We start from the raw sequence: 23312 nt of genomic DNA on the forward strand, positions 1-23312 counted from the left end.
GGGGTGAGGTTTCAAAGTAATTTATAATGATCAACACGTAGTGATTATTTGCCCCCGCTAGTACAGCGGTAAGTCTACGGATTTACAACGCTAAAATCAAGGGCTTGATTCCCCTCGATGGGCTTAGCCGATAGCCCGATGTGGCTTTGCTATAATAGAACACACATACTAATTATTTTATTCAGTTTCTGGAAGAAAGTCAGCAAATATACAAGATTATCTCTACGATAGAAAATCTACAACTCAGTTGATGGCATTTGACATATTTTGTCTATTTTATCATCTAGGCAGCACACACATTGTCTTTGCATTATTATTCAACATATCAGTTCAAATGTGACTGGAAAAACTGCTTTTGCATTGTGGCATACGTGTGAACAGCACCTTGGTATTTTCTTGTCTTTCAACTATGCAAAGTATCTCTTGCCTAGGAACCGAACTCTGGAGTTTAGTGGCTGCATCAGATTTTAAGAACCAAATATCAGTGTTTTATAACAATTGTACAGCACTCATAAGTATTTGTACAAGTGATATCTGTTACTTGCATATTTACTATGTTCTTCTATTTATGTCTCCTGCTGGTGCAGTGGTAAGTGTACGGATTTACAATGCTAAAATTAGGGGTTCGATTCCCTCGGTGAACACGGTAGATATCCTGATGAGACTTTGCTATAAGAAAATACACACACACTTCTATTTGTGATGGCTTTGCTTCATTTTGTTGCACAGCAACTAACATCCAAGCTATATTTGAAACAGTCCTTTGATCTTCCCAGAACGTTTAGAGTATTATTTTTGTAGTTCACTCACCAATAGAATCATCATACAATGTTAGGCATAACTTACTACTTATGCGATGGATTTCACTCCCATATAGTTTCCAGGATAAAAAAAAATTAATGGAAGTACAAGCTCTCATACTTTAGCATGGCACTTCCTGCACGAGAAAGTTAAATTATTTTAATATTATGATGCAGTGAGCAATAATTATTTCTATGTTTTACAAAACCAAAAGTTATTTCACTACCACCGACATCATTATTTAGTAGGAATGGACAAACTTTATTCGGGTATACTGATATCAAAGAATATACTAAAGCACGCTTCAGTGAACGGAATACAACAAACTTCGAAAGAATGAACACGAGTCATGTTACGCAAGGTCTAGGAAAATGCAGATATTCTACTTAGTCATGGCTTAGAACCAATCTCTGCATAATTCCATTCTTGCAAGGTCTATTACTCCATTTTTTCTACAAGTTGGCCGAAGAATTCTATCTGTAAATGAATAAGTGAACACTTTCATATCTTAATTTTAAGTCCTCTTTACTTATTCAGTCAAGAGCCATATCTAGTTTTTCAGTAGTAGACTAAAATGTATAACCAAACTATCAATACATCAGTGACATAGATCAGACACATTTTCGTTGCAACCCTCTCAGGCAGCTTTATCAACTGTTTGAAAGTGAGAGGCACGTTATATATATATGCCATGATGCAGAATTTGTTAAAACCATCTTGAGTGATGTAAAAACCTTTAGCTTTTCTATTGTTGCCCATTTTGACTTCCTGGTGTTTGAAAATCGAGTATACTGTGTTGAATCAGTGGCTACTTTTTAGCTCTTAGAGACTTAGTCTGTCTAGAGTTACAGAAAGACATCAACTTGGAACATTGCATTCACCAACCTAAAATCACTAAAACCTGAGATATTTTCAATATTCCTCACAATTATCACTGTTATACCAACAAATACTCTCTAATGACTATGCGATTTCTACAATATAACATGGTTATTTGATATAATATGTTGCAACCTGTATCTATGTGGCAGTGAGTTAGTGTTGATTCACCTAAATGGCTATTTGATCAGAGAGACAGATTATCATATTCAACCAGTATCTTACTACGTTTTTTGTATTTTTGTATCCAAATTGCTTGCAAAATTATCAACCAATGATATCAGATCTTCTGATCGAAGCAATATTAATTGTACATCACAAGTTCTAGCTATTTCTACTTAACTCATCATGTCCATAACCATTCTAGCAGAAACCTAAAAAGACAATTAGCCGTAACTACAGATTAAGACCAGAACTATGCCATTGTTTAGCTACATAATTATTCTAGACTATGTAGGTTCTCTTGTGAACAAGAAACAGTGAAATACTATGTTTCATGCAGTAGACCATCATTCAAGTGTTGTGAATCTATTCAAGGTCCACTGTTCTCAGGCTCAATCTGATCAGTAAATGATGGTTTTCTTAGAGAACCGTAATTCAGTTTTTGCATAAGCAAAACTTGTTGAATTTTATAATGTAGGTCCATCTCCAAAATCCTGAAGTATGAACTTAGATCAGAAATAACTTTCATCTTGTAGGTGATAACATTTGAGCATTTAGAGATGTATCTCTCCACTAAAGTTTTTTTTTTTACCATTCACCAGAACAAAGCTTGTATCAATTGGCCACAGTGATAACTTTGCACAGGATGTCTGCTACATTCCAAAGTTTATCAGCATGCTGGTGACTTCTAAATCCATCCCAACTGCACTTCCATGTATCTTTATTGGCCATGTAGGAGTAAGGCTGACCAATAAATATTTGTACATAAACTTACTGCTGCTCTTCTTATATTGGTGGCCAGACCTAGGTTTTGTTAATATTTGAAAGACATAGTGGCAGTAGCTATAGTTTTTCTACACCACTTCTGTATCTGCTAAGCCTTTAGGTGGAACTGCACCTTTTGCTTGCCTTGCTTTAAAATGAAATAATAACAACTCTATGTTTTGTGGTTTACTGGCTCTTAATCAAGGCTTGTGATTTAATCTTTCTGTCCTATCAGGAGGGGAACGTCAGCAGCATTTGTTGTAGCACAATTATTATACAAAAAGTTTCAAAGTTCTATAATTGGCTTGTAATTAGACGGTCTTAGAAGGAGCGTGAGCATTTATTGAGCATTTGGTCAGTATTATCAGCATCACAATACATTAGCAGTCTCAGCCACAGGGTGTCAGGAGTACAGGGTTTAGTTGATGTCCAGGAACAACTACATTTATATGTGAACATTTGTTTTCTTCTCCTGGGAAACAAAGTGAAGAGTTACCATAATGAACATATCTTATATTAATCTTAACATTATGCTTCTCTAGATAGAGAAATTCATGTCTGTCTTACGGGTCATCTCAACCTGGTAACACGTTCTACATCTTCTGCTATCGAGAGAAGTCTGATTAACATAATGTATCCACCAGCAGTAACTACAGTCTTCTTCAAATGATCACAGATGACAATGATAAGTGTTGGTACTTGGTCATAATGAATGATGAAAGTCTGAGTGTCCTATAAAGCCTGCCTTATTTAATATCAGGGTCATCAGCATATTAGATATAAAACGGGTCTCCCACTTATCTGCACCTTTTGTGTACTGATGTTAAAGTTAACGAGTACAATATAGTCAAAAGCTTGATGTCAGGCTACAGTTTATTTACTTTACTTTGTGGATATATTGGATAATGTATAATGACTCTTTAAAACATCTATAAACCACCAACATCCAGAAGAGGACTTTTTCACTTCTGTATTCTCTTGGATTGGTGTTTACTTCCAATGTTAAACTTTTCTCTGTTGATCTGATGTTCTAAACATATGTTACACAATATTACAAACTTTTTAAAAAATAATTTGTAATATTTTTGTCTCCCCGTGGATCAGCGGAAAGTTTATGGATTAACAGTACTAAAATCTGGCATCAAATTCTCCGTATTAGACAGAGCATAGACAACCCATTGTTAGAAAAGAAACAAAACAAGTTTGTTTGTTTGTTTTGGAATTTCGCACAAAGCTACTCGAGGGCTATCTGTGCTAGCCGTCCCTAATTTAGCAGTGTAAGGCTAGAGGGAAGGCAGCTAGTCATCAGCACCCACCGCCAACTCTTGGGCCACTCTTTTACCAACGAATAGTGGGATTGACCGTAACTTTATATGCCCCCACGGCTGGGAGGGCGAGCATGTTTAGCGCGACGGGGGCGCGAACCCGCGACCCTCGGATTACAAGTCGCACGCCTTACGCGCTTGGCCATGCCAGGCCCCGAAACAAAACAAACCTACGTTTTTATAAGGTAATTTATACATTTATACTTTGTTTCAAGTGATATTTTGCCTTATGTTTGGACAAACAACTATGTACATTTATATAGTTAAAATACACTTTGAGAACATATACATTTTATTTCTAATATTGATGATGAACACCGACTGTTATAAATACTTAAAATAATATTCAGTAAGGAGATAAACCATACTATAAACTCAGAAACATAACTAAAGGGATTATTTTTACATATAATTTATGCAGTTAACTTAGAAACAGGATTGCAGATGAGAATAGAGAACAGCAAGACTTAAATATTACAATTACAACTACGTTTTTCCAGAAGCTTTATTAAAATCGACAAAAAGACAAATGCATAATGATGCACTCACGATCAAAATGTTAAAATATATATCTTACAAATATGAGGGACAACTATCTCAGTGATTTGTGTGGCTACATTTATGAAGAGTCCACTTGTTAGATGTACAAAATTGACAGTTTTGGACACAGGGTATCATCTAACACATAGCTGCAACACTTGAAATGCTAAGAAATGTTACGAGTTAACTTTCAGAAACCCCCAGACAAAAAAAAATGTTCTTTGTAGTTAACATTACTCATAACAATTCTAAACATGGTTTTCTATTATAATTTAATGTATTACTTTACCCAGTTAATATTATGTTGTCACGCTATGAAAGGTACATAAGTACTCTTGCCTCAGATCTTTCATAGCTATGTGTGTCACTGATTTTATTCGAATAAATGGTTTCATAGTTTTCCAGCGAACAATTTATCATTAAAACCAAACAACAGATGCCACTTTTATAATTAAATAATCATTGTTTTTTCTACTTTGATAGATTGTTTAGGCAGAGTATTCATGATGAAACTTTGTAGAACGGACGGTAAATGCCTGTTGTGGAGACACAAGTGTAGAGGACGACGTTTCAGGTGGACCAGAAGACGAAAGGCGGATGACTTTCGAAACGTCGTTCTCTACATTTGTGTCTCCACAACAAACAGTTGTCGTCCATTCTACAAAGTCCTTTCTACTTGTTTATTTGTGTGAAACATTAGACTAATACATATGATTTAATTTGCTATTAAAGGTTTAATTAAAAAAATATAAAGTGTTAATTTTAAGACGTCAAAAACAGTAGTAGGCTAAAAAAAACAAATAACATACAATTTGCTTCTAAAATAATGTGTATTTAATTTATGAATTCCATAAGACAAACACTTGCCCACATGTGAACTTAGTAGTAAAACACGTGAATCAATAAATTTAAAACTTATGTGTTGTTGCTTATTGCAAAACATGAAATAAGAATGTGAAAAGCTGACGTAACCATTCTTATTCTACATTATGAGAAAATTCTTAGAATATCAATTTTCAAGTCTTTCAACTCTGAAAACCAGCAAATTGTTCTCAGTATCAAACAGTTTGTTTGAAGTTATGCACAAAGCTACATAATGGGCTATCTGTGCTCCGTCCATCACGAGCATTGAAACCCGGTGTCTAATGTTGTATATCCACACACGTACCGCTATTTTAACGTAGATAGATTGAGAGAACCTCTATATTGTTATATTCATACACTGTTTCGTTTATAAGTTTTAAGAATGATGAGTTAACTGCATAGCATATCTTTTGTTTAAACGTAATTAAAAGTAATTTTTGTCAGTGACCAGTTATCTGAAAATAAAATTAATAGCTTGTATGAGAGATAAACAAGAGTGCTGTCAGTGCACCTGGTGACATCGTAACTCCACTATTACTTGCATGTGGCTTGTTATAATACTGTTATCCACACATACAGCACTTTCTATTATACGGGTGTAGCATTCTTAAATACATTTATTTTTCTCAGAGTAATTGGATAACCCTCTCCCCAAAAAAAATACAGCACTAACAGAGGATTAAATTAATATTATATCATGGGATATAGATCTCAAAGATTCATGGTAGCAGATTTGAACATATGAAGGTGTCTCTTCTAGTACATCCCCTTAAACATAACTTTCATTAACCTTCTAAAAGCGGCCAGAGTATTACACAGACTGTATTCTATGACTTGGAACTTTGAAACCCCACTTTGAGCACTGAAAGCAGTTTTCGCTTTGTTCTGGTCACCCAGCTTGACTTTCTAGTACCCAGAAGTCAGGTCTAAAGGGCTGAGTTACTGAGCTCCTTCCGGTACATCCAGATATTTGTCTATTAAATGGTAACGGAGCAATGGGTGTCATACATTCACATGACAGATGCCAAAACAGAACATGCTAAGCTATTCATCTTCCTAAAACTTACTATTGGAGATAACCACATATCTTGTCTGTTTCTATCCTTCGATATTCATTGTTTCTTCGTGTTGTCTATATTCCCTGGTGTTGCAAGATAGTCTGCACATTGGTTGTTTAACTGGATGTGCCTCATCTATATCTCTATGATGCAGTGTTACCGTTGTTCTACAAGTCAGCCATCAAGTCCCACAAATACATCATTAAATTTAATTAACCTGTCACTGAAGACCTGTCACTGTGTTGAGTCTACACGACTGGTGACTTTAGATGAGATGACAGCCAAGTACTTGCTTATGGACGTGGTGTGACAGAAGCAACACTAGCATTATCATCAGAATGAGCTGCCTACATTTCGTTCACCGTTTCGATGAAGATTGCAGCGAGAAACTGGATTGCTAATTTTCCATAATTGCATAACAAAATTAGGACCGTCCCTAGATGAACGTCAATGCCATTTATTTTACGAACAGTTTAAGTTCGGCATTGACTCGACAAGCATGCTACACAGCACAATACATTAAATTCTATCTACAGTTAACCAAGGCAACTCACTTATGTACACACACTGTGATCCCCTGTATAAAGTGTGTACAGTTTCTTGGTTTGTATCAGTTGGTATTAGGTGGTTTTTTCCCACAAAAAGTTATCTTATTACAGTTAAAGATGACAGTTTCTGCAGTACATACACCCCGAGATAGTCAATGGTAAAATTAAGGTCTACTATGACACACTTTGGTTTGTGCAACTTAGATGTGTTTCTTGATCCACATCTCTTGTGTCGCCAGAAGAACGTCAGTATTGATTGTCTAGAGTAGTCGTGGTCACTCCTGTACCAACCATGTACTTTTGACAACAGACCTTTAAAGGCACATACTAAGCTTCACTCAGCTGCGGAAGAGCTAGGCTAATCACCACATCCTTTGGTATGGCGCAAGCTGCCTTCTGTGCTCCACCTAGACAGTTGTCATACTTGACTAAGACCCCACTACTTTCTATAAGCTTAAGCGGGAACATCTATAGCTAGTGGCCGTCTGTAATCGGGTGCTTGGTCTACCTTGACTCTCTAAGTTCACAATAAACAATCTGAGTGTCCCCCCCCCCTCCCCCAGTGGCACAGCGGTATATCTGCGGACGTGCAAAGTTAGAAACCGGTTTTTATACCCGTGGTGAGCAGAGCACATATAGCCCATTGTGTAGCTTTGTGGTTAACTATAAACATTCTGAGTTGTGTTATATATAAGGAACGAACCACAAGTACTTGCGTTATAAGACCTAAAGCTTTTATCTGGACCATGGGAGGACCATTTTAAAATATTTTTTTTTTAAATTTAAGAATAAAAGATCAAACTCAAATGCTTAAAAGAGATAATCTGATGATAGTTTTTTCTATACGCGTACACACACAAATTAACTCAGGTTTTACAAGTACTTCTTACATACATTCACATATATATGGCTGTTTGAATCTGACGTTTTCAGTTGTACAGAATCATATTTGTTATTTATGAACTCCTTCAGTTGATTAACAAAGATAGAATACAAATTACTGAATATTGATCATTTAAATATATTAACATAATATTAATAATTATAAGTTATTCTTGCACGAGAAACAACTGATGTGCACTGGTAACGTAGCCAAACCGCAAACCAGGTACGTAAAATGCGCGAAAACATTTTCAATTTTTTAAGTAAAGAAGGAATGAATGGAAATAAATATTATTTATTTATTTAGGATATTATTTCTATTTTTAGTTCTAGTAAATAATTTTTATATAGTTGAGAGCAATGTATTTATATGCGGTCTGTCACTCTTTATGTCTATAGGTTATTCGAGATTAAGTTCTATTTTGTTTGATGAACCTATACTATAAGTTCGTTTGTAATATTGAAATACTGTAGAACCTCTGTCGAGAAAGAAAAAAAAAGATTAGGCTTATGCTTTCGTTAGTAATAATTATTTATTTATTTAATTTTCAAACGATTTAAGAGTAATAACTTAATGAAATATTACAAAAGAAAGTGTATGTCCATGCACGAGGTTTGATTTTTATTGGTAGTCGACTGACTGAGAAATATTTTAATATAAACCGATTTCTTTCTTCAGTGCTATTAGTTGTGAACATGACTAATGTCTGTTAACCAAACACAAAAGAGCAACGTGACATAACTAATGTGACAGTATCTCTTCATGTTGGGTTTATAATTATACCTAATTTAAATTTCACATAACTTCTTCTAGCTTTCTATCTGCCTATTTTTGTTTATAAACAGGGAAGTAAACAAATAAAACAGATTAGATTCCAACTTTCAATGGCTAAATGAAAAGATTTTATTTTTAGAAAGTAAATATATCGTTTCATTTGTTTCAACTTAACACACAGAACGGATAAAATTTATATAACGTAGCTTGAATTAATACTTGTACAAATAGTATGAACTAGTGTAGTAATATAAAGCACTGAACATTATATTCGATCTGTTGGAGGAAGCATAATCTCATATGTAACTTTTAATCCATTTGTTTGTTAGGTTCTTTGCCAAATAGCGTGAAAACGTCAAAGTTCGGGGCAGTGAAAATCTTGTTGTTGAGCCATTCATTATTTTATACATATTTGATAGTCTACCAAGTTTCGCGATCTGGACTAAGAATGAATCAAACCACCAAGTATACAACTATGTGTCACACACCTGCCACTTACAGACTTACACCGTGCTGACTTCAGCAGAATTGAATTAAAACATTGGTATTATTGCTCAGTGGGCGTGCCGATGGTCGGAAACGTTTACGTCGAGACTGGACTATTTGGAGTAAAGACTTTTTCGTTTTCTAAAAATAAAGTCATCAATCAGAACCATGGGTTCTTCAACGATTCATAGCTTAGAAATTCATGATATTGAAATAAAAATAATTCCAGTGCATATCTCTGAGCTTAGTATTGATTATTCAATGTGTTTTATTTTATCCAAATATTCACAGAAACCTGGTAATATTTTTACTTACTAGCTTCTATAAACAAAATCGTTTTTATTTCACACCCGTTGCTAGTGATGTCCAAGCTAATGCAAGTTAAATGTGACAACCTTATTTAAAACAGTAGATCCGATTCGTGTTAAGTGTTATAGCTGATTTTTTCCACATCTAGATATTCCACTACAGTGCATAAGCTCAAAGAAAAAGACATCAAATTATCATTAACAATCATTACATGTTCTAAGCGTGGTTAAGGTCTGTTTCTTCAAGTTCGCTTTCTTTGCTGAATCGGGATTGTATTATCTTAAATCAGTCTGGGTTACAAAAGCGAGCTGAAACATAAAACCATAGATCAAGTCTTCTAAAACCTTTTTTTTTTCTTCTTCTGCAAACGAGCCCCCAGTGGCTCAGAGGTATGTCTGCGGACTTACAACGCTAAAAACTGGGTTTCAGTACCCGTGATGAGCAGAGCACAGATAGCCTATTGTTTAGCTTTGTGCTTAATTCAAAAAGAAAAGAAATAATAACAACATGAGAGTTTTCAGAAAATAATCCATACATTCAAGACTGAATTATTTGCCCCCCGCTAGTACAGCGATATGTCTATGGATTTACAACGCTAAAATCAGGGGTTCGATTCCCCTCGGTGGGCTCAGCAGATAGCACGATGTGGCTTTGCTATAAGAAAAAAACATAAACTTCTGCAAACTGATAAAGAACCTTCCATAAGTCAAAACATTTATGGGTAGCGTTTGCAAAAGTTCGGACAATAAATGACGTTGAATAGTAGTCCACATTAGGCTTAGTATAAATAATGATTATCGCTGTGATTAACAGTAACGGTTTACCAAATGTGTGTTATCCATGTCCCTCATTAATAAATATGGTTTCTTGCGCGCCCTCTATATTCTTTTAATGAGCGAAAAATATATTAAAACGTTTAATTTTACGTTATTGCACTATTGATTCTACCCTAATCGCTTCACCCCAAAAAGAGATCATTTGGGCCCCACACTTTCGAATAAGCTGTCGTAATGCACAAAATTAAAAAATATGTTTATGCATTATCCATAATGAACTTGAGTTTTTGGTATGTTGCAACAACGTTTCTGTAGGTTTATCCTGTGATATGCAGGCTTTCGAATGTTCAATATCTTAGAATTAATAGTACTTATATTTCACTCTATTTTTAAATTATCAGATAGAAGATCTTCTTTTGATAGTTTTGCTTCAGAAAGTACTGATGATTATATTAATATATAGAGTGGTTACATTTTAGTTGCAATCATCCACCTATAGGGGCGCTGCAAACAAAACCTATTCTTTTTTATGTTAATGTCCTTTAATAATCTCTAAGCGTTCAAAACAGTAATTTCTGATAAGATATTTAAAATAGCTCTAACAACATCAGACTAAAATGTTATCCTGGAATTTAAGATATAAGTTTTCGATCTGAACTATTAAAAATTGGAAATATGATATCAGGAAAACCCGATAACAATACAAATTCAGAAAGACACACATTTTCCTAACTGACTATGCACTTAATGTCTTGTGTTTCTGTGATTTTGTTAGGCTCGAATCCCCTCTTAACATATGTCCCCAAAATAAAAACTCATTCACAGTGGTTACAGCTGTAGTTTTCTATATAGCTTACATAGAAAATGAGCGATTTCGCACAACTTAATTTGTTAGTTCCTTACACGGAGTATTGCAACATGCAAAAACAAGATTGCTCTATCTATGTTATATCTGGACCCCAGCGGTAATGAACGATATATAAACACGTGGCTAATTTCAGAGCTAAAAAAGTTTTGAAAAAACAAACAACAAACTGTAACCTTGATTTATACTTTTCACAGAATTTTTTCGACATTTTTTTGTATAAGTATTAGGTGGTGGAAGGGAATTGTTTCTGAAATGGAGCTCTAGATTTTGGACTGGCGAGCAGGGCTCTTACCAGTATGATACCGCAAAATATTCGTCACATTTTACGCTGTGGACACGTTACAAGAGTGGCAGTCAGTTACTAAAGGAACAAAATACAAGTGTGAATGCATAATTTTCGAGGCAGCGCTTAACGTGGATGACCTAGATGCTGGATATTAAGAGCGTCATTCCACGCGCACGGACTAACGGCGCATGTTCGTCCCAATTACTGCGTGCGCCTGCGGCCACTTATCGTTCACTTTCTTGACCGTGCAAAGAGTTGTAACGACGGTGCGATACGCACTCTTCTTGCCATAAGAACCTGATTTACCAGAACGATCACGTATGTGCACAAGAGGTAACTATTGGGGACTGTTTGTAACCGTTATTCAGACATCTAGTATGTCTCATTGGTTCTAGAACTAGAGAGACGGACCGTGTTCCGGAATACCAGTAATGTCTCAGAAATGTTTAGCTATGTCGGTCTGCGCAAAACCCAGCAATAACCTACAGAATCTTTTCTGTTTCTTGTTAGCAGATTACAACGAAGTAAGGCTTCGAAATAGTTGCTACATTTAGCACTATTTATTGTATTGTGAATCAAAGTAGATTACCCGTGGTTATAGCTTCTTTTGTCAGAAGTGAAACACGGAAGTTTGATTTAGCTGCTCAATAATTCTTAATACCTTCCATCCTTATATTAGTTGTTAGTCACGTTTTTATTCAATTTTAAATTAAAGTTTTTGACAAGTTTACTAGTAGTTAAATATGTACTCTGGAATTTCGGTTGTTAGTTTTTAGAAACGTCCGTTGGAAGTTTGTGATTGAATCATAGACAATCGGACGGCTAAAAAGGCCTGATTAGATATAGATGCTTCCTAATTGACACCAGCCAAAAGTTCAACTGTTAAAAGTACTCCTTAAATAATAAGTCATTTATTACTTCGAGTTTGACAGCTTAGATGTATAATACTTAAAAATCAGCCTGCCTGTCAGAATATACTGATATCAACACAAATCTTGAAACGAATATTACGTCCAAGTTAATAGTTACTCTGTGAAGTGGCCAGAGATTTGTTGTTGTTTTTTTACACATGGAACAGATGACGCTAAGATTACTTCAGTTACATAACCTGCACTCTGCTACAATCTCCATGAATTATTAGCTTCAAATGACTTTTCGATAGAGAAACTGTTTGCAGGAGATAGCCAGCAACTGAAACATGAGCAGTGACGAAAGCCAAACGTCGTCTCCTGACCCGGGAAGTAGCAGTGGCGGAGCCAGGATGAAGAAATACTCCTTAATCCGTCTGTCGCATGAACAGGAGGACTCGTTCACAGGTTAGAAATTCCTTCAGTCATATTTTAAAATACGAAAAAGGTTTTCCACTGTTATGCTTATCAACGTCTGTAAGGTGTAAAGATAAACAAATTATTCAAAACAAATGCATCTTAAAAGTATTTATTGAGCAAAGCAGAAAGTGTTTTCAAGGAGATTATCATCTAATTTAGTAACAATGAAGTAAATATTTTCTAGCTGACGCTCTTAATAAGTTCTTTCATTTCTCAAAATTTCGTGAAAGCTAGGATGCGAGTGAAGACTGCGCCTTTATAACTATGATTAAGAATCGAGTCTTCGTCATCGTTTATAAACATGAAACAGGAAATAAAACAGGATATAATTTTTTTTTCTAAACATGAGATGTAGTAATGCATGAGGCAATATCATGCACAGAAATCAGTCATGTCTTCATATTTTGTCACGTCTTCATAAGTCTGTATTTAGTCTGTTAAGAATTCTACCTATTCATATAAATTTCGATAGTGATATTTAATGATATTTTATTGTTTGAATCAAAGTAAATATGTTCAGTTATGTTCACTTTTCAGTTTCTGGCTTTACTTTTCCGTTATGGGGTAGAACACATAAATACATGTATATTAAAAAATTCAGAGTAAACACATGTACACAAACACTCTCGCATCTACGGAGTGAAATAATTATCTATCCAGCTCTTAAAACTTCTGCGAAAATAAAAAGTACACTTCAATCACGACAAAAATAGTTACAGGTATTTAGCTGAGATTTCTGTTAGTGTGCTTTTTCTGCCAATCTCTCAAGTAAATGGAAGCTGCTGGATATACAGAGGCAGATCAACGCAATACTGAACAGTAAAACGTACTGTCTCCGTTTTCACACGATAACTATCTTTTATGTATTAACTCTGGAACACCAACACCGCTATAGGTTGTTTGTTGTTATTAACTGATAATCATAGCCCTAACAAACGTTATAATTAGTTGAAATTTGATTCTTGCGTTACGTAATTCTTGATAGGTTTTGCAGGATTTCGAAATGGCAGTATCTGTGATTTCTCTGATAAATACAGACAAAAACCAAAGCACAAAACATAAGACAGTAGTCGTCAGATTTGTAATCTATTAGTTTAAAGTATCAGTAGCTAGAATAACACATTTATGTATTCATAATTTAGACTTTTACAAAATGTAATATTCGTCGATGTTTGAAATCCACGTTAGGTCTTAAATATATGATATCATCAAAAGGGAAGTAAGATAGTAATCAATAGACGTGATATCCAAATATCAAAATTACTTTGAAGCTTAACATTCAATAACATTACGTGCGTCACCTTGGAAATTTCTCTGAATGTAGGGAGACCGATTTTAATTTTTTTCTTAATCTCAGCCTATCAGACCTATTTATGAATAATTAAAATATTTTCAAGTCATTACATAATATTCAAGTTTACTTATCATACTTATACAGAGAACAAGTACGTTTATTTGCGAAATTCAGTTAATAGTCCTATGTTATTACTTTTATTATTATTTATTATTTTGTGATAAGAAAATAACATATATATCAATATGTGTTTCATTACAATATTTGGTAAATAGACCAAAATGCTTTAAGAAAATATAATCAAAATTGATGTTTGAGCTTCAATGGCTTTTATTTGTTGTTAAAAGTACACGAAAGATCGTTAGTAAATTTTATTCTGGTGGTTTTAGGCATTTAATTTTATATAGCTACTTTTACATTTCCCTATGACCTTTCGAGTTAACGTTAAACTTATATGGGATTGCAAAACGTAGAAGAGATACATTGTACTTGTTATTTACTTTTCTTGCCACAGTCCGGTTTATTAGTTATTATAAAAGCTAATACTTCAAACATTGTAATAAGCCTTTATAATAAAATTTGGAAGTAGCAGATATGAGAGAGCCGCTTTTAGTTTCTCCACATGCAGACCTCCGCAATCACACGTAAGCAAACAAGTTGTCTGGGAAGTAGCTACTTGAAAGCTCCAAAATATGTTTCAGACAAACAACAAAACAAGTGTAAAATCTTAACAGTATAGTCATCTCTTCTGATTCTTTATTATATAGGTACATAGATAAATTAGAAGTTATAGCCATGCATAACAAGAACAGTACTATTTGTTATTTGTTCAACGTGATTATTCTTGAAGATTTAAGGCCCACTGCTTTAACTTATCACATTAACAGATTTTTTTGCACCAAAACTACTAGTTCTAGAATAGCATCTAGAGTTTGCCGTATACCAATACTGTTTGCAGTTAAGACGACCAATATTAGTCCAGCACCTTATCAGTTTTACTACTGTTTCATCAGTACCATTCATAGCTGAGTTCGTAGTCGCCAAAATCTAGCCACTGTTAGGCTCGTCATGAAAGAATAGTTTATTATTAGAACGTATCAAATACAATCGTTTCATTAGTTTTCTCTTCATTGTAAACATATTATTACCAAAACCATACACGTATCAAAATTCTTTCACTACCTGAACCACATCATCACTTTGAACTGATCATTACAATGTCATCACTTCTAAAAACCATCTCGTTCTTAACTCAGAATGTCAACAATAACAAGACAATACCAACATACTCCTCAATACCAGAATTGTATTTTAGCAGGCATTATTTACAAAACTACTCACAAGATTCCCGTCACTATTAGGACTACATTACCATGTAGTAATTTTCATAATAGTAATTTTCACTGCCATCAACATTTTTTAACTACATAAATAATACTGCTATGAATTACTTTCTAAATATACAAGTAGTTATGTTTATTTTTATGATAAACATCCATAGTTATTTTGAAGTGTAATGCAAATATTCAGATAATGTTGAAATTTCATGCAAATACTGTTATGTTAACATGAATTTTAAATACTTACATTTATGTTGACAATTAATATGAATACTCGCTGTTATTTTTTTAGTATTCAATGTGAATACTCAGTTATGTTAACATTCAATGTAAATACTCAGTTGTATTAACTTCAGTGCAAATACTAAGTCATATTGACATTCGATGTAAAAACACAAATTATGTTGACATTAAAAATAAATACTCATTATACTCTGATATGACATCAACAATTGTGTTTTTTGATACAATGTTTACTGTCATCGTCGTTCTAAAATTTACTCTTGTCACGGTGATGTTTATATTAACTCATGTTTATTTCCATATAAATTGTCCTGTCATTTACTCTAAATCTTTTATATAATTTTCCGCTTCGTCTTCTTTTTCTCATAACGCCTCATATTGCTGATGTTTAGTATAACTGCCTTACTATCCAGGCGAAAGCATACTGCACTCATTAGCCTAAGCATTGGTGTATTTTCTCCTAACAATCAATTTCATAGTCTACTTTCTTGAGTTCCAAAACAGTATGTGCGTAGTAGAAAAAATTTTGAAATGTAAATAGAACTTGTAAATGCAGGTTTGGATAAAGCTAATTTTAAAACGAGGCTAAAAATATTATCCAATTTTAAAGTTAAATTTTTCTCTGTTACAAGATAAAATCTCAGGATTTATGTGTCTTATGTACTGGAAGATATAATGTTTATCAAGCTACATTATGTTTATAGAATAAAAATATTCTTGAAGTTCTGGGGACTTCAATGGTTTCTGGATTATAGAGGTGAAGTGAAACCTTTTAAGGATATATAAGTTTCTACTGTCAGATTATTTTTTGTTATAACTAGGTTTGCAGTTGTGTAACAAACAAGTCTTTGGCTTGGCGAACGAAAGCAAACATACACACGTTTCCAAGTGTATGTTGTACACTATTGAATACTATTCAAAAAATACGCGGACTGTTTGAATTGCGCGGCTCCAGTTGGTTCCAGGGGAATCCGCTTGGTGTCGCTAGGTTCGCACAGATCAGCTGATTACGACGCCATTTCCCGATTGCAGATATCTTCATTTGTGTATTAGCTATGCGGTTTTAAGTGAAGTGCGATTTTTTCGTTTGACGGATTTCAGAATGAATGACCTGAAGGAGCAACGACTTGCTGTGAAATTTTGTGTTAAACTTGGAAAATCTGCGACTGAAACTTTTGCTATGCTTAACACGGCTTACGGTGATGTTGCTATGAAGCGTACGGCATGTTTCAAGTAACATGAACGTTTTAAGAATGGTCGACAGTCCATTGAAGATGATGAGCGTCCTTCCACGTCAACTGACGACCCACACGTCGACAAAATCAACACCCTGGTGCGGGCAAATCGACGTCTGACTGTCAGGGAGCTTGCTGAAGAGTGTGGGATATCAGTTGGATCTTGTTACGAGATTTTGACCGAAAAATTGAAGATGCACTGCGTTGCTGCGAAATTCAGCCCTCAGAACTCGTCAGTTTTTGGCCAAACACTCGATCACTGTTCTTCCCCCCCCTCTACTCACCTGACCTTGCTCCTTACGATTTTTTCTTGTTCCCCAAACTCAAAAGACTCTTGAAAGGAAGAAGATTTGAGACGATTCCCGAGATTAAGGCAAATGCGACGAAGGAGCTGGAGGACATTACAAAAGAAGCGTACTAGGACTGTTTCAACAAGTGGAAACACCGTTGGGATAAGTGTGTGCGTTGGGGAGGAGAGTACTTTGAAGGAGTCCCAGATCTGTAACTTCTAAATAAAGTACATTTTGTTTTATGACGTCAGTCCGCGTATTTTTTGAACAGACCTCGTATACACACTACATCTTTTTCAATTATTTTTATAATATCTGGCAATATTTACTCTGATATAATAAAGAACAGATAAATAAAACTGTCACAACCTTCATTAAGACAATGCTGACCTTAAAATTATCACAACTTACCTCAAGCAAGAGTATCAGTCTAAAAATTGCCACACCATTAGTTGAGAAACAGTAGTAACATTAAAAACTGTCATGGTGTTAATTAAAAACAGTAGTAACCTTAAAAACTAATACTGTTAATTAAGAAACAGGACTAATCTTAAAACTTTCTCAGCATTAATTAAGAAACAGTACTAACCTTAAAACTATCACAGTGTTAATTACAAAACAGTACTAACTTTAAAAACTATTACAGTGTTGATTAAGAAACAGTACTAACTTTAAAACTGTCACAGTATTGCTAAGAAACAGTACTAATTTTAAAAACTATTACAGTGTTAATTAAGAAACAGTACTAAATTTAAAAACTGTCACAATGTTATTAACAAACAATATTAACCTTAAAACTGTCACAGTGTTGATTAATAAACAGTACTAACCTTAAAAATTGTCACAAGTTTTATAAGCAAAAGTATCAACCTTATAAACTGTCTCTGTATTAAGAAACAGTACTAACAGGCCCGGCATGGCCAGGTGGTTAAGGCACTCGACTCGTAATCTGAGGGTCGTGGATTCGAATCCCCATCACACCAAACATGCTCGCTCATTCAGTCGTGGGGGCGTTATAATGTGCGGTCAATCCCACTATTCCGTAGTAAAAGAGTATCCCAAGAGTTAGTGGTGGGTTGTGATGATTAACTGCCTTTCCTCTAGTCTTACACTGTTAAATTAGAGACGGCTAGCGCAGATAGCTTTGCGCAAAATCTGAACAAACAGTATTAACTTTAAAAATTGTCGCAGTATTAATTAAAAAGCAGTACTAACTTTGAAAACTGTCACAGTGTTAAATAAGAAACAGTACTAACTATAATAACCGTCATGATGTTAATTAAGAAAGAGTACAAAGCCTAAAAACTGTCACAGTGCTAATTAAGAAAGAGTACTAACATTCAAAGCTATCATGGTGTTAATTATAACCTAGTATTGATTACAAAAATCACAATGTTAATTAAAACAAATTTTAACCATAAAAACTGCGATAATTTTTATTAAATCGTCTCAGTGTCTTTTAAAAAACGATTCTACAATTATGGTGTATCAGAATATTCGTTTGAGAACAATATTAGCTTTAGAAACTTAAGCAATGTTGCTCGAGAAAGAGTAATAAAATTAGAAACTATCATGTGGAACTATTGTTAAGACTAGAAGCTGCCATAATGTTCGTTGTGAAACAGCACTAACGTTAGAATTGTTGTCATATTCACTACTAGCACTTTTGAAACTTTTCCAATATCATTCACTCTTATAATGTTTACACAACACCTCACTCACCCAGATTTGAGAAAAAGAATAAAAAACGAGGTAATAAATTAAAATCCAAAAGTCCTTATTATGACTACATCAAACTACAATTAGAATAAATAATAACAACTAATTGCTTTTTTCTCTTGAATTTGTTGTATAATTGGTAACACACATTCACCCTGATTCTGACTTCATTAACCCCTGAGTGAACAATTCACACAGTTCAGAAGCAATTGTCTATACTATTATTAACATTTTTCATAACTAGACGCTAGTTACTAACTAGTTTTTATCCCATGTTTTGGTTTCTAATATGCTGCCGTCGGCTTCAGAACAATGTTACAACTTTTACGTTCTTTGTGTACCAATGTATGTTTTTGAGAGATCCACCAGGGAATATGTCTGTATGTCAGTTATTTAAACCATGTTAGTTTTTGGTATTTAGCTTCTTTATTAAATGTTATGGGTATCCATTGTTAAGAAGGATTATAGGGACATGTTTTCTTCCAACTTCTTAACTTATTCGGTATAACAAATTGCACGTTGTGGAAACTAGGCAACCTATGATGCTAGTTTTTACCCTGTTGGGATAGTTTGATTTATAGTCGAAGTATCTGCCAGTATCTCTCTGCTTTGTATAAATTTCTGTGGTATATAAGTTAGATACCTTGGTGACTATCACGTCAAGGAATTGGAGTTTGCTATTTTTTCTATTTCCATCGTGAATTAGGGCGTATAGCGCAGCTGTTGTGAGGGCGTTAACTTCGAAATGCTCCATGCAGGGGTTACTGGGTTGTGGTAATAAGGGTTAGCCCATAACTAGGCCTTCTTGTTGTTAGTAATATTTATCTTCAAGTTAGAAGTAGATAGTGAGTTTTGTTATTGTGGAAACCGACTGCCGAGTATGTTACGTGATAGTTCTGTCTTTTTGAAGCTGTTGGCGGAGTTTCTGTGGTGTGTCAACGGCTGGTTGGTAACGCCATAACTGATCATTGTGTCTTGTGAGGTTACCCTGGTTGCTTTAATAACCTTTACAAAATGTACCGAGCTAATGACATGTAAGGGTGTTTTACATGTTAATGATATCTGCATAATGTTTAGTTAAGGGATGAAATAACCAATTTCTACGAGCCGGAAAGAGTATGTAAACCATATACTTGTGTGGTGGTATTACTGTGTATTTTGTCTCGATAGCAAATTATATAATAAAACATAAAATATGCATACTTCGCAATATTTTTGTTTCGAATACTTCCGTTTTAATATTTGTTCAAAATTTATTGATTATTTCATGAAAATTATTTTAAATAAATTTCAAACAACATTAAATGCTACATAACTTCACACACAGAGGAAGTTTAAAACATACATAAAGCTTTAAGAAAAAATAAAACGGGGAAAGTTTTTCATTGTTAAGTCGGTCTTAAGTAAGTCTTATTTCAGAAACTAAAGTATATCCTGGAAGATACGAAACTGGTGTTCGTGATTTTCGTTTACACGTGTGTATTTACTTATCTGTTTTAAACTAAAAATAATAGACAATTTTAAGATATATTTATAGTTTTATTTTTACCAGTCACTTCCTTCAACAAAATAAAATATACTTGATTCTTGTATATACATGTATACACTAACCAATGATTAGATTTTGGTGTTCGTATAAGACATTAATCATGACAAAGATTAACCCTAACTGTCTTAATACTTGTAGCTGAAGTAGTTATGACTTATTCAATTTGCTAAATGTATTTGATGGCTGAATCGTTGCGGTGTATTTAACAACTTTCGCGCAAAGGTATAGGTATAAAAGGCTGTTTGCGCATAACCGTTCCTAATATGGAAATTATGATAAAAGGGCTAACAGATAATCTACAACAATCACTATCACCTTTTGGGTTACTCTTATTTAACCAAATGTGGTATTTAATTGTCAATTTTATCACGCACTGCAGCCCTAAATTGTGAAGCTTGTTTTGATGGTAACGAGACACGAACAGTGAACTACAGGATTTATAGCCTGGAAGTTCTAACCGTAGGCTACACCTGGCTTTGCCGTTAGAGAAAGTTTAGTATTAGTGTTAGCCTCACCTAGCTGCAGCTGGAACTGTTTGTTTAATACGTTAAATTAATTTGAAATATCTCATTTCCTTAGTTTCTTTGGCACAAAAATACTTTTCTACAAGAAGTGACTTATACAGTTTGCGATTTTTCTCTTTTTCACGATTTTCATGGTGCCAGAGTTATCCATGGTGGGATTGTGTGACGGAGACATGTTGCATGAGTGTTCTTTGTTAACCTGAAGATTAACTAGGAAAGTCGAAATGTTGTTTTCAGCTTTATTAGTAAAAATGGTAACACCCATACTAACCTCGAAACGTTGCTCTCCGCTTTATTAGTAAAAGTTTTAATACCCATACCAGCCTCGAAACGTTGTTCTCTGCTTTATTAGTAAAATAAAGGCATTAATACCCATACCAAGCTTGAAACATTGTTCTCTGCTTTATTAGTAAACGTGTTAATATCTATACCAGCCATTCTGAGATACAAATTATTGTTATATTCAGGTTCTTTAATGATAAAAATATTATATTAAACATAACAAAATGGAACAAAGATAAGTTTGTCGCCTTGATATCAATGAGACATTATTATTAAATAAATGTTGAAAATACAATCTGTTTATATAAGTTAAGCACAATGGGCTATCTGAGCTCATCCTACAAATGTATAGGTATAAAAGGCTGTCTACGCATAGCCGTTCCTAATATTGAAATTATGATAAAAGGGCTAACAGATAATCTACAACAATCCCTATCACCTTTTAGGCTACTCTTATTTAACCGAATAAGATTCTAGCGTTGTAATTCCGCAGACATATCACTGAGCCATTGATATTCATTTATCTCACAGCACAAGTTCATTTAACTGCTTAAAGGTCAAAACAAAATAAAAAAATACATATTTAAACTTTGTACAAGAAATGACTTTTAAAATCTCTGTATGATCGTTCTGTATTTTTAATAGAACATGACACCTTTTTACAGAATACAATAAATATGTTAAAAAAACATGTGATAAATAGATAAACCATTAATATACCTGTGATACTCTACCAAGAATAATGCTATAATTTCATGTTTTCTCCTACTTTAACTTGTATCTGTAAAACATATTGCGTTTACCAGTTTGTCATTGTAATGGTTTAGAGATTCATTGATTCATTGATAGCTCTCAACTTATAAGTCTTCTTTCATGGTAGAAACTGTCAGAATATTATCTAAGGAGACATCGCTGAGAATAGCTACTAGTTTACTGTTCGTCTGCAAACATTGAAAGTGAGAATTATCATAATTTTAGATTAAATTGAAATTAGTCATCACTACTGGTAAAGTTCACACACTGAGTAAATTTGTGTGTTTACCTGTTACAAAACTCAGTGTAACACTGATCAAAAACTGTTTGAAGTTATTCATTTTCTAGGTAAATTTCACAGGAAATTCCATCAGCAGTTTTTGGTATTCACTTGTATTTTTTCTTTTACAGTTTTTGTGATCTATAAGCCATTAGAAACCCTGTAAGAAAGCGTCGTGGACCTACAAGCAATTTGGTGCACAAATAGGTTTATTAAATGTGTTTAAAAAGCTGTATTTTGGCTATTATGTGGTATTTACAAAAATACCATTCTTTCTTTCTCTTTTAGCTAAAATAAGAAAACAGATGTAATTCTCCTAATTGAAAAAAATCTTTATAACTACACGTTCTCGGCACACTTATGGTTTAGCAAATACAAAAGCCGACTACTGGATGCATTTTTTTTTTTGTTTCTGAATTCTCCCATAAAAGTTGTCACCAAGAGCTGTCGTGGTCAAATACTCTGTCTCCTAGTAATGGTGATCGCTTGCAGGTTTTCAAATACTAGTGAATTTTTAGTGAGAGTCCCCATTCGTACAAGCATTTAGTAGTTAGTTCTCTCGATCTATATCAAACTTTGGTTAGAGTTTTTGTTGTCTAGAGCTGTCTCTATTCAAAACAGTTGTGAGTCATAGTGCCCCGAAAATTCGTTGTCTTTGAAGAACTTTAAAAGTTTTTGCTGCATACAAATGATTATCACTTCACATTGTCTTACACTTCGTTCATTTTGTTCATCTCAGTTCAGAAATTCTGTTTAACTCCAATTTGATGACAAGGAATCCACGTTGTGACTGTTAAGGTACAGAGATGGTTTGAATAGATAACAAAGAAATAGTTTATATGTTTAATAAATGTACAACGTTTTGACAGGGTTTTGGGTGCTTGATGGTAAAAACTTTGTACGTTTATTATTGTGTTAAACGTGTATTATGATAATAAAGTTTACTTCGTTATTCATTCAAGTCAGTTGTTCTCCGCATTACAGATTTTACTGTTCCTCTAGTTATTTTACTTTATCTACATGAAAAATATCTGTACTCCATAGATGACCACAATTCTGAGGTTAGGCTACTCTTTATGATAGAAAATTACACAGATATTTGTTAAAAAAGGCGCTGGAGGTTGTACTTTCATAATATAGATTAAAGTTGT

The 23312-nt window shown here is 34.0% G+C and overlaps 1 protein-coding gene across 2 annotated transcripts in view; it reads left to right on the top strand.

The window, feature by feature from the left end:
- The first annotated feature begins 11555 nt into the window (after positions 1-11555).
- LOC143253644 (A-type potassium channel modulatory protein KCNIP1-like) overlaps positions 11556-23312 on the top strand; it is a 141358-nt gene continuing 129601 nt past the window's right edge. The window contains exon 1 of one of the 2 annotated variants that reach the window (XM_076507838.1): positions 11556-12640. In XM_076507838.1, the coding sequence (XP_076363953.1) occupies positions 12523-12640 (118 nt within the window). In that variant the 5' untranslated portion in view covers positions 11556-12522. The remainder of the gene's footprint in view (positions 12641-23312) is intronic. The other variant, XM_076507847.1, reaches the window with a different exon arrangement.

Source organism: Tachypleus tridentatus, chromosome 1 (genome assembly GCF_004210375.1).
Source record: "Tachypleus tridentatus isolate NWPU-2018 chromosome 1, ASM421037v1, whole genome shotgun sequence".
Classification (NCBI taxonomy): Eukaryota; Metazoa; Arthropoda; class Merostomata; order Xiphosura; family Limulidae; genus Tachypleus; species Tachypleus tridentatus.